Source organism: Hordeum vulgare, chromosome 3H, assembly GCF_904849725.1.
Source record: "Hordeum vulgare subsp. vulgare chromosome 3H, MorexV3_pseudomolecules_assembly, whole genome shotgun sequence".
NCBI lineage: Eukaryota > Viridiplantae > Streptophyta > Magnoliopsida > Poales > Poaceae > Hordeum > Hordeum vulgare.
In genome coordinates this window covers 489,217,767-489,235,320 of record NC_058520.1, presented here as the reverse complement: position 1 = coordinate 489,235,320, position 17,554 = coordinate 489,217,767, and the positions used below count along the sequence as shown (strand labels likewise).

The 17,554-nt window shown below is 45.4% G+C and overlaps 1 protein-coding gene across 8 annotated transcripts; it reads right to left on the bottom strand.

Annotated features, from left to right (window-relative positions):
* Positions 1 to 14,790: 14,790 nt before the first annotated feature.
* On the bottom strand, positions 14,791 to 17,296 carry LOC123444434 (protein NUCLEAR FUSION DEFECTIVE 6, mitochondrial-like). Of its 8 annotated transcripts, none has more exons than XM_045121141.1 (5): positions 17,063 to 17,296; positions 16,841 to 16,968; positions 16,312 to 16,348; positions 15,205 to 15,208; positions 14,791 to 15,021 (listed from the first exon to the last, which is right to left on the bottom strand). In XM_045121141.1, exons 1-3 carry the CDS (start codon positions 17,209 to 17,211, stop codon positions 16,329 to 16,331), a joined length of 297 nt encoding a protein of 98 aa, XP_044977076.1. In that variant the 5' UTR covers positions 17,212 to 17,296; the 3' UTR covers positions 14,791 to 15,021; positions 15,205 to 15,208; positions 16,312 to 16,328. The 8 variants fall into 8 exon arrangements, 4 of the variants coding, with proteins under 4 accessions (XP_044977076.1, XP_044977073.1, XP_044977074.1 ...); XR_006630996.1 differs by adding an exon at positions 15,739 to 15,811 and having other exon boundaries at positions 14,791 to 15,208; positions 17,063 to 17,295; XR_006630997.1 differs by lacking the exon at positions 16,312 to 16,348 and adding an exon at positions 15,739 to 15,811 and having other exon boundaries at positions 17,063 to 17,295.
* Between the last annotated feature and the right edge of the window lie 258 nt (positions 17,297 to 17,554).

Here is a 17,554-nt window from a genome sequence, read left to right as displayed (position 1 = left end):
TTTGTCGATCCTAAAGATACTAGCAAGTATGCAAGCTCCAGTGATCCTTCAATGGACTGGTGCAAGCATCTCGGAGTTGGAATATACACTTTGATGAGATGATCAAAGATTTTGGGTTTGTACAAGGTTTATGAGAAACTTGTATTTCCAAAGAAGTGAGTGGGAGCACTATAGAATTTCTGATAGGTATATGTGGTTGACATATTGTGGATCAGAAGTAATGTAGAATTTCTGTAAAGCATACAAGGTTGTTTGAAAGAAGTTTTCAAAGGAGTACCTGGATTACGCTACTTGAACGTTGAGCATCAAAGATCTATGGAGATAGATCGAAAGCGCTTAATAGAAGTTTCAACAAGATGCATGCCTTGACAAGTTTTTGAAAGAGTTCAAAATAGACCAGCAAAGAAGGAGTTCTTGGTTGCGTTGTGAGGTGTGAATTTGAGTAAGACTCAAAACCCGACCACGGCAGAATAAAGAGAATAGACGAAGGTCGTCTTCTATGCCTTAGCCGTAGAATCTAAATTATGCCATGCTGTGTACCGCACCTGAAGTGTGCCTTGACTCAAAGTATGTTGAGAGGTACAAAGAGTGATCCATGATTGAATCACTAGCAGCGGTCGAAATTTATCCTTAGTAACTAATGGACTAAGGAATTTTTCTCGATTATGGAGGTGGTTAAAGAGTTTGTCGTAAAGGGTTACGTCAATGCAAGCTTTGACACTAATCCGGATAACTATGAGTAGTGAAACGGATTCGTATAGTAGAGTAGATATTTGGAGCATTTCCGAACAACACGTAGTAGCAGCATCTATAAGATGACATAAAGATTTGTAAAGGACGCACGAATCTGAAAGTTTCAGAACCGTTGACTAAAACCTCTCTCACGAGCAAGACGTGATCAGACCCCATATCTAAATGGGTGTTGGATTCGTTGGAATCACATGTTGATGTGAACTAGATTATTGACTCTAGTGCAAGTGGGAGACTGTTGGAAATATGCCCTAGAGGCAATAATAAATTAGTTATTATTATATTTCTTAGTTCATGATAATCGTTTATTATCCATGCTATAATTGTATTGATTGGAAACACAATACTTGTGTGGATACATAGACAAAACACTGTCCCTAGTAAGCCTCTAGTTGACTAGCTTGTTGATCAAAGATGGTCAAGGTTTCCTGGCCATAGGCAAGTGTTGTCACTTGATAACGGGATCACATCATTAGGAGAATCATGTGATGGACTAGACCCAAACTAATAGACGTAGCATGTTGATCGTGTAATTTTGTTGCTACTGTTTTCTGCGTGTCAAGTATTTATTCCTATGACCATGAGATCATATAACTTACTAACACCGGAGGAATACTTTGTGTGTATCAAACGTCGCAACGTAACTGGGTGACTATAAAGATTCTCTACAGGTATCTCCGAAGGTGTTCGCTAAGTTAGTATGGATCGAGACTGGGATTTGTCACTCCGTGTGACGGAGAGGTATCTCGGGGCCCACTCGGTAATACAACATCACACACAAGCCTTGCAAGCAATGTAACTTCATGTAAGTTGCGGGATCTTGTATTACGGAACGAGTAAAGAGACTTGCCGGTAAATGAGATTGAAATAGGTATGCGGATACTGACGATCGAATCTCGGGCAAGTAACATACCGAAGGACAAAGGGAATGACATACGGGATTATATGAATCCTTGGCACTGAGGTTCAAACGATAAGATCTTCGTAGAATATGTAGGATCCAATATGGGCATCCAGGTCCCGCTATTGGATATTGACCGAGGAGTCTCTCGGGTCATGTCTACATAGTTCTCGAACCCGCAAGGTCTGCACACTTAAGGTTCGACGTTGTTTTATGCGTATTTGAGTTATATGGTTGGTTGCCGAATGTTGTTCGGAGTCCCGGATGAGATCACGGACGTCACGAGGGTTTCCGGAATGGTCCGGAAACGAAGATTGATATATAGGATGACCTCATTTGGTTACCGGAAGGTTTTCGTGCATTACCGGAAAAGTTTCGGGCTCATCGGTAGTGTACCGGGAGTGCCGGGAGGGGTGCCGGGGACCATCGGGAGGGGTGTCACGCCCCAAGGGGTCTCATGGGCTATGGGAAGAGATAAACCAGCCCCTAGTGGGCTGGAATAAGTTCCCACTAAGGCCCATAAGGTTTGAGAAGGAAAAAACACAAGGTGGAAAGAGTTTCCAAGTGGGAAGGTGGAATCCTACTCCAAGTAGGATTGGAGTAGGACTCCTCCACCTCCAATTTCGGCCAAACCTTTAGGTTTTGAGGCTGCCTCCTCCCCTCCCTCCCACCTATATATATGGAGGTTTTAGGGCTGATTTGAGACGACTTTCTCACGGCTGCCCGACCACATACCTCCATAGTTTTTCCTCTAGATCGTGTTTCTGCGGAGCTCGGGCGGAGCCCTGCTGAGACAAGATCATCACCAACCTCCGGAGCGCCGTCACGCTGCCGGAGAACTCTTCTACCTCTCCGTCTCTCTTGCTGGATCAAGAAGGCCGAGATCATCGTCGAGCTGTACGTGTGCTGAACGCGGAGGTGCCGTCCGTTCGGTACTAGATCGTGGGACTGATCGCGGGATTGTTCGCGGGGCGGATCGAGGGACGTGAGGACGTTCCACTACATCAACCGCGTTCACTAACGCTTCTGCTGTACGGTCTACGAGGGTACGTAGATCACTCATCCCCTCTCGTAGATGGACATCACCATGATAGGTCTTCGTGCGCGTAGGAAAATTTTTGTTTCCCATGCGACGTTCCCCAACAGGATCGGGGTCCGATGGCCTGACGCCACAACTGCCGAAGCAGTAGTGAGCACCTCAATGTGACGGCAGAGGTCGTCGATGTCGTTAGAGAGGTTGTTGCCGCCTGCCGGTGGCAGCTCATCATTGCTGGCCACGTTAGCGGGGTAGTGCTCCACCACCACCGCAACGTAGAGGCGATGCGAGTCGAACGAGATGATGGAGCCGTCGACGGGGAAGGCCGCGTCCTCCAGACGACGGGCGTTGTCGTTGACGCAGTCGAATGCGTTGTAGCGCACGACCAAGCCGTGCGCCACACGCTCTCCAGAAGCAGTGTAGGGTCCCGCCCGGAACGTCACTCCGGCCGGTGTCGCGGCCGGCCCCACGTTGGGCACCAACTGTCATGGTATTTTCGGGACAGATGCCGTAGGGTGGCTTATCTCATGGTTTGGGGCTGATGGGCGCCGGTGGCATCTGGGAACGGGTTTGGGAGCAAGACACATGACACCGGTGTTACCAGGTTCACGGCCCCCCGGTGAGGTAATACCCCTACGTCCTGTTTGTGTGACTATATGGGATCATAGTACAATGGTGCTCCTCGAGTTGTATCGGTGTTGTATACGTGTGTGGTAATGCGAAGGGAACCAGCCCCTCCCTTGGGGGGCTGGGGGAGGCTTTATAGTGCAGCCAGAGGGGTACAGTGTTGAGGATAAGATCGCCGGTGGGACCCGGCCGTCAGCCTCTAGCCGGCCTGGGGGACCCACCAGCTGTCGGGTCTTGTCGTAGGGCCCGCTGGCCTGCACCGCCAGCGGTTTATGCGTCGGGCCGCCAGGACGGATGCGCGGGAGGTACGAGGCTACAGAGTCACGCCGTCTAGCCAACGCGGGGTCGTCTAGGCCCCATGTAGCCATGCTGGCTACGACATCATCCCGCTACGGCCTAGCCTGCGCTAGGGGTACTGTTGCCATGCGGTGTTGTCTTGTCGGTGTACCGCTGTATGACTCGATGGGACGGAGCAGCCCGTCCGGCTGGCTATCGGCCAGACGGCCGGCCATACTGCATCCGACCGTTAGAGGAGGGGGTTAGCTACTGCCAGCCGGCCGTACATACGGCTCGACGGAACCGGCTACCTCCAGCCGGTCGTGTGGGTGGGCCGGCTATCGCCAGCCGGTCCGGGGGGCAGGCGGCCCCATAATTGTCTTGGAGAATGATAATCTTCGTCTTTGATACATCCCGGGGTAGTATCCCCGACATGGATTTTACTAATATGATCTCTAGGGTGTCATCAATCTCTCCTCAATTTTTTTCTCCAATCCATGCAACCAAATTCGATCACCGAGGTCATCTCCAAGCCACTATTTGAGAAGCAAATTTGTCCAGATTTTCACCGGTTTTGCAAGTAGCCTAGCATTCTACTAGGTATTCCAAATTTCAAACCCCTTCGTCATATTTTAGCCCTGTATGTCTATTTTCTTCCCATATAGGGCTAAATTATGACCAAATGGTTTGAAGTTTGGCATACCGAGTCAACCCCTAGGCTGCTTGCAAAATTAGTGAAAATCTGGACATATTCGCTTCTTAGATATAGTGGCTCAAAGATGACATTGATGATCGAATTTGACTGCATGGATTACATAAATGTATTAGGGAGAGACTGATGACACTCTAGAGATCATACTAGGAAGATATAACGATGCAAAAAAATTATCAAACCTAAGGATGTAACTGCAAACTAAAGGTTTGAACTTGCGAAAAAACTTGCGCCAACATGTCCCATTAGATTGAACGTCACGGGAGTTTGCACCGTTGGAGCACCCTCAAATTTTACAGGCGATTCCGCGGAACTCCACTAGCGGATTCTTCAAGAAGATATTGTTAGAATTTAATTAATTATGTAATTAGTTAAGTAAATCTCTACTTGTAACCGCACGTGGATCCCTCCCACGATGCGGAACCGACATATCCTTCCTGGAGCGTCGCCTCCAGGAACCGCCTTTCCCCTGGCATATAAGTGTTCATCATCAAGGAATAATACAGACAGTTGAATCATTTTTACTTCTCTCTCGTTTAGATTACAACACGTTATCAGCACTGCTTTTCCAGAGTGCCTTCGACGAGATCAAGGAGATAGACAGGAAGAAGAAAAGGTAGGATGCCTCGTTCAATGCCGACGAACCTTCGTCGCCTGCTGCAGAACGACGTTCGTCGCCGCCGCCTTGCTGTTCTCCTCCGCAGTTTCGGAGAGCGTCGCCGCTTCGACGGTAGACGCCATGGAGCGGGTCGCTACATCGGCCGCCGCCACGGCGCCGGCGGCTACCGAGCGCTTCGTCACGGCCTGGGCACCCGCTCCCTGAGCGGTGCGAATGTGGCTGTTGGCGCCGAGCCCCGCGCCCCGCTCGCACGGGAGTCCATCGACTGGCTCCTCGCCGGCCCTGCCCCGCAGATGCTCGGCTCCTCGCCGGGTTTCTGGTGTCCTGCCCATGGGTGGGTCATCTACCCACTCCATGGGGAAGACACCGACGCCCTCGAGCAGGTGCACGGACCCGTCTTCGAGTGGGGATCCACCAGCGCCGCCGCTGTAGACTCCGTCGCACCACGCCTCCCGTCTCCGACCCCGGCGGTTGTCGAGATGGGTGGCGGTTCCCCCGCGCCGGCCGGAGCCCCTGCTTCCTTCTTTGCATTCGGCGCCTCCGCGCCCGTGCCCGCGCCGACCAGGGCCTCCTCCTCCGCGCCCGTGCCCGCGCCGACCGGCGCCTGCGCCTCCGGCTTTGGCTCCGCTGCCCGCAGTTTTTCCTGCGCGGCGGCCGTCGACGCCATCGCGCCCGCGGCGCCGGCTGCGCGCCTGCGCCTGCAGTCTGCAGCGCCGGCTACGCCCCCGCGCCCGCGCCTGCCGTCCCCGACGCCGGCGACCCCTCCGTCGAGCAGCCGCGCCCCGCGCGCTGGCTCCTGGAGTCCGGTCGCACTGGGGCTCGTGAACGGCGCCTCGCCTGACTCTCTGCCTCCGGGCGGGCCTTCCGACGAAGACGAGGACGAGCGCGGCGGAGGCACCCTCGCCCGTCACCGGTGAACGCCGCGATGCTGCACGCGCGGAGCTCTCCCTGGCGCACTTGCTTTTCTAGCGCTGGTGACTGAATAAATGGCGGAGCTCTACCTTATCCTCTCGGTGACGCAATACATGGCTGAGTACTGCGGTGTTGGAAAGATATAGCAGAGCACACGTGGTCTAGCAGTAGTAATACTAGTACTATTTGATCTCTGCCTTATCCTCTGCGGTGTGGAAAGAGCTAACCTGGCACATGTGGTCTAGCAGCAAGTTTAGTAGTAATACTAGTACTATTTCATGGTCTAGCAGCAAGTTTAGTAGTAATGCTAGTACTATTTCATCTCTGCTTTAGGTTAATTCCTGTATCATCAACAGTAGATCTAGCAGTAGACTAATCCCTGTTTTAGATCCTGCTTAGTACAATTTTTAATTTCTGTAGAGTACTTTGTATTCTAGAACATATGTGATGTAATATATATTTCCATGTTTGCTACATGTTGAGATTTATTACCTCTATTATTTGCAATTGAGATTTCAAATTTCTTGCAAATAAAAATCAACCCCTCGTCTTAATTGAGTTTTTGGCTTAATACGAGCACGGGTTGATATGCAAAATTTCAAAGTGATTTTCTTTCAAATTGATGTTTTGGGACCACACAGTAGTGAGTTGATCTACTGCATAGCAGATTATCGCCACTACGGTTAAGCCTACATTCTATCATATTGATATGATGATTGCTTAATATTGTGCCCTCCCATACATTTTATTAAGTTATGACATAAGGTACTAGAAACATGAGTATCTACTGATTTTTATCAGATTATACTCTCTAGTTCTGAGAGATGGACACCGAATCTTATTTTGGGGCGTATCTACAACGTGTCAAACTTAACAATTTGAAAGTCACACTAATAATTTCAAGCCCATTTCTTGAAGTTATCATTAATTTTGCAACGTTCAATACAACGTAACCATGAAGGTTTTATTTACCTGGTGTAAATCAATAATCTCTGGTTTACCCATGTAGGTAACTAATGGCTGGAAGAGAGTTCGATGCACTCGACCTCAATGGCCACAACTATCCTACCTGGGCCATGGACATCAAGATCGCTCTTGCATCCCGTGGATTAGTGCGTGCAATCCAGACTCTGGAAGATCCTCTTCCGGATGGAGTCACGCCGCTGAGAGATGAACAAAAATATGCCGCCTTATACATCATAAGGCACCATATCCACCCAGATCTCAAATGTGAATATTTGGAGGAGGAATCCCCACTTACTCTGTTTCAGGCCCTCAAGACGAGGTATGAACAGCAAAAGGCAGTTGTCCTGCCAGAAGCACTCCATGATTGGACGCATATCCGACTCCAGGATTTCAAATCCATCGGGGCGTACAATCACGAGGTTCATAAGATATGTTCCAAATTACGCTTTTGCGGGAAGGAACCTACTGATGCGGAAAAGATAGAAAAAACTTTATCTACTATGCTCCCATCTGAAAGGGTCCTCCAGCAACAGTACCGCTCTCGTGACTACCAAGTCTATTCCGACCTCATTCATATCCTACTTCAGGCTGAAAAGCATGATGAGCTACTCGCTAAGAATGGTTCTCAGCGTCCGGTTGGTTCCCAACCTCTGCCTGAAGTTCATATGAACGTCATGAACAAACGAAAGTTTGATGGTGCGCCCCAGGGCAAGCCATCGAACTTCAAGGGTAAACGCAAGCGCAACCGGAACAGAAATCCTGGAAACTCGGACCGTGGGAAAGGCACCGCAAAGCCCAAGTTTGATAAAACTAAAGTTTGTGACAAGTGTGGATGCTACACGCATCCTACCAATAAGTGCAAGACCCCGAAGCATCTGGCAATTCTGTATCAGCAATCTCAAGGACGCAAAGTACCTCACGGGAAAAGGTTTGAAGCCAACTTCAACCTTCATCCAGATGGCACCAATGGAGCTGGTGGTTCGCAAGATGTTCCTCCCGGATCTAGCAACACCATGACACTCCATACATCAGAGGATCCTACAGACACGGAGAACATGATGGTTGAGTATGCCTCAACCAACATGTTTGGAGACTTCGATTAGTCCCATTATCTCCTTAGTGATCGATTTATTAAATAAATCATATCCATGTGTGATGATTGTAATAGAACAGAAGTATTGTTGTCATTTATATATTGTATCAGCACTTTGATACAATAAGATTGTATTCTATGTATTGAAATAAGGTTTTCTTATTGAAAATTCCTCATTTTATATATAGCTTTCTACGGGGACAATCCGATGGAAGAGGAATTATGCCTTGTGGACAGTGCTACCACAAACTCCATACTGAGGGAGTTGAAATATTTTCAGACTCTGAAAAAGATGAATGGAGATATTTTGACAATCGCTGGACGCGATACGGTAATTGTTGGCACTGGACGGGCCATATTTACCCTCCCATGTGGTACACAAGTGACAATTGAGGATGCCTTGCTGTATCCCGATTCATCCCGTACCCTCATCAGTTTTCAAGATATCCGTAAAAATGGTTTTCACATTGAAACTCATGAGGACAACAAAGAAGAGTTTCTACTCTTCACAAAAGATTACGGATATGGCAAGCAACTACTTGAAAAAATTCCTTCACTATCGTCTAGACTGTACTATACGTACATCAAGCCCGTAGAACATGTTGCTTACAAGGTAATTTTTCAGAATGTTAATGCATTCCAAACTTGGCATGATCGCCTTGGTCACCCCAGTGTTGGGATGATGAGGAAAATTACTAGCAATTCCATTGGTCATAATTTGCTTGAGTCAAAGTTTCCTCAGTCATCAGACTTTGTGTGCACATCCTGCGCCACAGGGAAACTAATTTTGAGGCCATCACACTTTAAAATACAAGCTGGACCACTTCAGTTCCTTGAACGCATTCAAGGTGACATTTGTGGTCCTATCCAACCATTATCTGGACCATTTCGGTATTTCATGGTTCTGATTGATGCATCTACACGATGGTCACACGTGTGCCTTCTATCCACACGAAACCATGCATTTGCCAAGATAATGCGGGAAGTAATTAAGTTACAGGCCCATTATCCCGAAAATCAGATTAAATCAATTCGCATGGACAATGCTGCAGAATTTTCTTCTCGTGCTTTCAATGACTATTGCATGGCCTTGGGGATAGAAGTTCAGCACTCTGTCCCATATGTCCATACTCAAAATGGTTTGGCTGAATCTCTAATTAAAAGGATCAAACTCATTGCAAGACCTTTGTTAATGAATTGCAGCTTGCCAACTTCGTGTTGGGGTCATGCAATTTTACACGCTGCTGACTTAATCCAATTGCGACCTACTACATATCACAGTACTTCCCCTCTGCAATTAGTACGTGGAAATCCTCCTAGCATTTCCCATCTGCGTAAGTTCGGATGTGCTACGTACGTCCCAATCTCACCACCACAGCGGACATCCATGGGCCCACACAGGAAACTTGGGATCTATGTGGGGTACAAATCGCCATCGATTATCAAGTACCTGGAACCCCTTACTGGGGATCTATTCACAGCCCGTCACGCTGATTGCATTTTTGACGAGGAACATTTTCCGGCATTAGGGGGAGATTTCAAGTACCAGAAAGAATGCCCGGAAATTGATTGGAATGCCATTGCCATTTCAACCTCTGATCCACGTACTCAAGAGACCGAACTACAAGTTCGGAAAATTATCAATTTGCAACATCTTGCAAATAATCTGCCAGATTCATTTACTGATCTAAAAGGTGTTACAAAATCCTTGATTCTAGCCAGGAATGCGCCCGAAAGAGTGGAGGTACCAACTAAAACCACTCAACTCCCTGTTCCTAAAAAGAGGGGGAGTAGTACGGCCTCTGACCCGGAACCTGCTTCTCGCAAGCAGCAAAGGAGAGAGAGGAGAAAATCCTCAAAATCAGTAAATGCAAGTCAACTCAACGTCAATGAACACCTTATGGGTAGTTTGCACCCGGTAGAAGGGCAACCTTCACAACCCAGCTCCAGTGTGCACAAACTGGCTGGAACATCGGAACACCTAGACTCAATCGTATTGGGAAATAACGAAGAGTCTCTAGGGGTGCAAGAAATTTCCATCAACTATGTTGATTCTAGAGAATCATTTGACCGCAAGTCTACGACTGTCGACATATATTTTGCTGAAAAGATTGCAGATATCCTTATCACTGATCATGATCCAAAGTCTATCGTTGAGTGCCAAAGGCGCTCCGACTGGCCTAAATGGAAGGATGCAAGCCAAGCAGAAATTGCCTCGCTTAACAAAAGGAAGGTATTCACTGAAGCAATACCTACACCTCCCAATATTTTCCCTGTGGGATTCAAATGGGTTTTCCTCCGGAAACGGAATGAGAACAATGAGGTGGTGAGATATAAAGCAAGGCTCGTAGCACAAGGTTTTACGCAGAAACCCGGCATTGATTTCAATGAGACATACTCTCCAGTAATGAGTGGAACAACTTTCTGATATCTTATATCTATGGCGGTACAAAATCGTCTATCCATGCAGTTGATGGACGTCGTGACTGCATATCTTTACGGGTCACTAGATTCGGACATATATATGAAGGTTCCTGACGGAATCTCTGTCCCGAGTAACAACGCAAAACGCAACATGTATTGTGTAAAGCTGAATAAGTCATTGTATGGCTTAAAATAGTCGGGGCGGATGTGCTACAACCGACTAAGTGAGTTCCTTCTTCAGAAAGGTTACTCCAATAGTGATGATTGCCCATGTGTCTTCATCAAGAAGTCCTCTACAAGATTTTGCATCATTTCTGTGTATGTTGATGATCTCAATATCATCGGCAATGCACCAGATATTGATAAAGCACGCAATCACCTAAAGATGGAATTTGAGATGAAGGATTTGGGTCAAACCAAATTTTTCTTGGGTCTCCAACTCGAGCACCTTACCTCAGGAATAATGGTACACCAAGCTGCCTATATCCAGAAAATATTGGAGAAATTTAATATGGACAAATCCTATCCATCTAAAACTCCTATGGTGGTTCGATCTCTAGACATAGAGAAAGACCCGTTCAGACCGAGGGATGATGGAGAAGAGGTGTTGGGACCTGAAGTTCCATATCTCAGTGCTGTTGGAGCTCTTATGTATCTTGCAAATCGCACAAGACCTGATATTGCATTTGCAGTAAATCTACTTGCTAGACACAGCGCAGCTCCCACCAAACGCCATTGGTCGGGAGTCAAGAATGTCTTTCGATATCTCCAAGGCACAAAGGATCTTGGCCTATTTTTTCAGTTCCACGAAAAACTGGACTCTGGTATAATTGGATATACAGATGCTGGCTATTTATCTGATCCCCATAATGCCAGATCGCAGACCGGCTTTGTGTTCCTACATGGTGGAACTGCTTATCATGGAAGTCTTCGAAACATACCCTAGTTGCGACATCTACCAATCATTCTGAAATAATTGCTTTATATGAGGCATCGCGTGAATGCACGTGGCTTCGCAGAATGATAAACCACATACAACAGTCATGTGGAATTGGTTCTATCGAATCACCTACCATTATCTATGAAGATAATGCGGCTTGTGTTGCACAGATGCAAACAGGATACATAAAGAGCAATATCACTAAGCATATTGCCCCTAAGTTGTTTTATCCCCATGAACTCCAGAAAAGTGGTGAAATCAACATCTTGCAAGTCAAGTCATGTGATAATCTCGCTGATCTTTTCACAAAGTCTCTACCATCTTCAGCATTCCAGAAATACCTTCATGGAATTGGTACGCGACGGCTCCGAGATTTGCAAGAGTCAGGGGAAGTATCTTCCTGAATTGTTCCTGTGAAAGCCTCATATTACACACTTTTTCCCTTTATGAGTTTACTTTAGAGGTTCTCATCAAGGTTTTTAATGAGGTAATATCAACATAAGAACACATGTCATACTATCTGTTTTCCCCACCGGGGTTTTTAGGAAAGTATATACGACATATTTATTGTCTTCTTATTCTATGGATACATTTCATATGGAGTTAACGGAGGCAATAACCATTATATGCGGTATCATTTTCTTCTTATTTTCCCACAGGGTTTGAAGGAGTTTTAGCTGCATATACTACACCACTCCTTATATTTTTCCCACAGGGTTTTTGGAGGAGACTATTTCAAGATGATGAACACACTCAAGGACAAGTATAGATTAGGGGGAGTGTTAGAATTTAATTAATTATGTAATTAGTTAAGTAAATCTCTACTTGTAATCGCACGTGGATCCCACCCACGATGCGGAACCGACATATCCTTCCTGGAGCGTCGCCTCCAGGAACCGCCTTTCCCCTGGCATATAAGTGTTCATCATCAAGGAATAATACAGACAGTTGAATCATTTTACTTCTCTCTCATTTAGATTACAACAGATATTTTTGAGTCGCCAGCAACAAACGGACGAATTACAGGACAGTTTCATGTTGTCTCATGAGTTACGCAAGATCTACTTTGTGGCAAGTTTGGGTGGCTCCTGTGATATGGTTCCGTGTGTTTGGAGCCTAGGGGTGTAGGAGAGGTATTTATAAGGGTGCATTGGGATTGGATTTCTTTCTTGTATTCGGTTCTAAGTTGGGTTTGACACAAGTTGTTTGTATTTCGTTGCTGACAGGAACCTTCGGGTGCCAAGGAAACGTGTTGGTGAAGATGTTTGGCTATCCTTGGGTCGTCTGGCTTGAGTCCGAATAAAATTCAAAGTGAGTTTGGATTGCTGGTTTAGAGGAAAAGGATGAAGAGTAGGCGTGATTTCGAGTAGAACACGAGTCAAGTAACTCCTAGCTCAACTACTAGTGCACTTCCAATGGACATGACACGAGAGATGAAAGTACAAAAGATAAATAAATTGTTTAAACATTTGTTTTATTCCACGCAAAAAACTCCTAGTCTAAACAGTAATAACAAGGCTAGGTTTGAAAAGTGGTATGTTACACACTCTGTCCCATAGTTTCTTATATGAATCGTTTGTAATAACAGTGTGAAGTTATAGTGCACGGGCACCATGATGCCCCCCTTTTTGAACATAAAAATAAAAATAATATTATATTTACAAATTAAAAGGGGGGGTATGTGAAAACGTGTATGTGTTCACTACGGATTCATGTAATTTTGTTTAAAAAGAATTGTAATTATGGTAGTGTGGCTCACAAGGCTGTTAATTACAGATTCACGGTACTCCCTGCATCACAGTTTAAAAGACACGGTTAAATTCACGTGTGTTTTCATAATAGACAAGGTTTAAAACTTCAACATAATTACTCCTAGCTAATTAGTATGAGTATTAGTGTATTACTCTATGCATGTGTCGTGTGAATGTTTTGCTGCTTACATTGGGATGGAATTGATGCATGAGAACGTGGGTGGAAAAGTTGCATGTTCCTTTCGGGCTCTTCTTCTTCTTCTTCCGTCATTTATATAAAGCATTCCATCTTATGCACAAGGAACACAAGCGATGGCTCAAGGTGAGGAGGATGCAGACGCTATGGTGATGGCGGATCGGATCATGGCTGATTTGAAAGGAGTGGCCGTCATGGTGGAGGTGGAGAGCCAAACCAAAGACCCATCACATGGCAAGGAGGTCGTCATGCAAACGTCGACGAGTTGTCCGCCAAGTATGAAGCTATCGGATCGGATCATGGCTGATTCTAAAGGAGTGGCCGTCGTGGTGGAGGTGGAGAGCCAAACCAAAGACCCATGAGATGGCAAGGAGGTCGTCATGCAAACGTCGACGAGTTGTCCGCCAAGTGTGAAGCCATCCACGGCAAGCGATTCAAGCCCACCGCACTGATCGGCATTAAGCGGTGATAATCCAAGCGCCATTGGATCGAGATGGATGAGGACAGAGGACCAACGGCGTATGTTCCTGTTCCTCCATCAAGCGAGCTATAAAACAAGCGGATTTGACGCGATTGACGCAAAAAATTGGTTCTGGAGGCAGGATAAATGGCGGGAGCTTTTTTTGGAGACAACATTATCTTTGTATGGATGAAAAGCGAGCGGAAAGAAGAGGGAAGGAGTGCGGGAAGAGGGGAGGGAAGGAGATCGATCCCAGCCGGCCATCCCACCATTGCATATTCGTTTACACGTTGAAGGAACACCAAACGTTAAATTCTCATCTCATTAGGCTTAATCGAAATTCTCATCTCATTAGACGCATGAGTTAACCGAAATTCTCATCTCATTAGGCGCATGAGTTAACCGAAGATGTTATTTTTCGACTCATCTCACAACCAATCCATAACCACATAGGTCATGATATTTTTCAAGCACGTCTTCTAAACTATGACGTAGGAAGTAGTAATTAAGGTAGTGTGGCTCACAAACATAGGGGTGCAGAGCGGCACACGAATCCACGCCGCTTCATATACAAAACTACCAAATTCTCTTCAACCTTGATTAAAGCTTGTTAGGTTAATTTGTACTATCTGACTCTTAAGCAGGTTTTTGCTGGACACCGCTCTGCGCCCCTAGATGGCACTAAGACCCCCATCAAACCAAATACCACGAGAGCAAAATCTAGCTAATCTAGCGAACTCAAGAGCTACACTTAGATTGGAGCAGTTGGCTCGAACAATGGCAAGTTGCTTTTTATCATGCATATACAGACTAAATGTTACATAGAATGGAACAAAGACTGAAAATGGTCCCGTTAAGGCCAGTTTGCATGTAAATTGCTAAATACTCCATACTACTTCCTCCGTCCCAAAATTATTGTCTTAGATTTGCCTAGATATAAATGTATCTAAGCACGTTTTAGTATTTAGATACATTCTTTTCTAGACAAACTTGAGACAAGAATTTTGGAACGGAGGGAGTACATTAATTAAAATTAAGCAGATACAGAGAGCTAGATATCGGATTGTGGAGTACATTTTTCTCCAACGACTTAATAACACAAGTCAGGACCAAAACAAAGCAGAAACTTCCAACTAAGCATTATTATTTTTCTCCACGAAAGGCATAATCAGTAGTACTCCAATTCGGTTAAATTTTGGCACAATCAGGTATAATAATCCTGTAGATACTTAATACAAACCAAAATCCCAGGATAGTACAGACTGAGAAGAAGGCAACCAAAGTGCACTTTAAATTCAATTTGGGAGGTCCGTAGCAGGTACCATCACAGCAGGCTCCAACAAGAAGAAATCATCCATCTACAAATAGAAACGAATAATCTAAGCTCCAACTCTTCAACTGACATTATAAATGTAACAGCCATAATAACTACGTTTGCGCAGTGTCCATGAACTCCACTTTGCAAAATAAAGCAGATACATATGGCAAAAATAAAAGGCATGGATTCTTCATCCCAGATGACCTCCATTGTCACTACTCACAAGTCTACAAAGATTAAAAAAAGGGTCAAACAAACATTCTTTTGTCTATAAGGAAAAGCACATGTTTTATTTCACGGAGAATAATCATAAAATTAATTTGTATCCAGCATATGTTAAGTATATAGAACAAATACCCTTTACTATTTCTTTAAATCTAATTGCTACCATTTCTTCGAATAATGGAGGCAAGATCACAACAGATTTATGTCCTCCTTATATACGGTACAGTAAGTTCTATAAACTCATGGAAAGTATACCAATGACTAAGTTCAAAAGAAACTTGATGGAAATGCTTTGGCTTTCAGATGAATGGGGAAGTGGGGAAGAGTGGAGCCAAGTTCGAAAAGATTGTTGGTATGTCCATGGCTTTATCTACCACGTGAAAGAAAAATGACATGGTTTTGTCACAGCCGATCTGGTTTTCCTTAAAGCATCTTCACATTGCATTATTGTGCAAGTGCAAACGGTAGGATAATTTATGAAACACACTACAAATATATGCTACTATGGATACTCCTTAAAATGTGATCAGACCTGAATATTTGAGGTGTGGAGATTATAATCTTCTACATTCCACCTAGAAACTGTCACACGTCATCATTGCCAGCTGGGTCAATACAAAAGAATCAGTGACCCTTTTGCCTCAAATGTGTCACTCATGACTATGTGAATATCAAAGCAATATTTTGCTTACAGACAAAAATCTAATCAAAGGGAAACTTCTGCAAAGCAAACGATCGCTGGCATGGCCAAAAGGTCAACAACTACAATAATAGATTTGTTCACAATTGCCAGTATTGTGATTTTTTGTTGACTCGCAGCAATTTTTTGTGATGGCAAGTAACACACTTTGCAGGGCTACCCTGATCATGATATTAAAACAATGTACTCCCTCCATTCCGAAATATAAGATGTTTTTGGTAGTTCATATAGTCCAAATATGAACTAACAAAAATGTCTTATATTTACGAAGGGAGGGAGTATTCGATAACCGACCCCTTCAAGTACGTGCAGTGGACTCCTCTTTCCATGAATTCCCCTGAACTATAAATTAATGAAGGCACTTAATCATCAACAGTTATTAGTAAGTACTTAAGGTTTATTCACCTTTTGGGGCTTGATGTTCATCTAGTTTCGTCCTGACCTACAACAAGGACCATGTGGAAGTATAAGATTGGTTTCAGCATACAAATTTCATAATCAGATTTTGATTTATTTTTTTATCTACAGAAAAAATGACTTCCATCACATAAGTTTGTTCGCACTTCCCCTAGATATAATTATAGTATGGTGATGAAATGGGCACTTGAGAGTTGAGACACATTAAAAATATTATGTCAAACATGTAATGACAGCATGAGAATGCAACATTAGCCTGTTTCTGTTCAGGACAGGCTTAAAAGCACAATTACAACTAAGGCACATCAAATTCATATCACCATCAGACTGATTATGAAGAAAAAAATGACCTAACCCGCAGAGATTGATAAACTTGTGATTTGCCCAAAACTACTCTATTCTGCAGTCTGTAACAACTAAAAACTAGTCTGCTCAACAGTAGATAGCAACAGGCACATATGCATCGTGACAGAAGCCATTGCGAGAAGAAAAGGAAACATAGAAATATGAAAATCACCTTCTGTCAGCCAACCAAACCCAGTGCGAGCCGGGGTGGCAAGGAGCGACGTCATTAGCGCCGACGCCGTGGCACTGTGCATGGGCATCAGCGACTCCACGCAGAAGCTGGTCATCACCACCGGCGACCTACAGATGCAGGAACATGGACACCTAAATTTTCATCCAGATCAAGTGGCAAACCGAATGTTCCTAGAGAACCACTAGCGAAGGGTGGTCGCACCTTGGGAGGACGCGGGGAGCAGAGGCCGGGAGTCGCCTCGGGAGCGGAGCCGGACCAGAGCGGGGGGCGGCTCTGGCGGCGGCCCCGCGGAGAGAGGAGGCAGCAGATCCGGATCGGAGGAAGGATCTCGCGGCGGCGACGGCGGCCATTGCGGCGGGGCGAGTGCGATGGGAAGGGGGAGGGGAGACGGAGGCTAAAACCCTACGCTGCTTAGCTGGGCTGTACGCGGCGACGTTTGGAATGGAGAGCGCCGCAGCTTCACCTTATTGACCGGCCCGTTTACAAGCAGGCGCATCTCTCACTTCGGCCCAAGTGAGTTAGGGCATGTAGGTTCGAGTGTCATGAAAAATTGCTTAGGATGACAGGATGTTCACCAGGAGGTGCTTGTGTTTCTAAAAAAAAAAAAAAGGTTCTAGTGAAAAAAGGACTGGTCTTAAGATAAAGATGGATGCTACAAATAAATCGGATGATTTTATCCAAAATTAAGTCGCC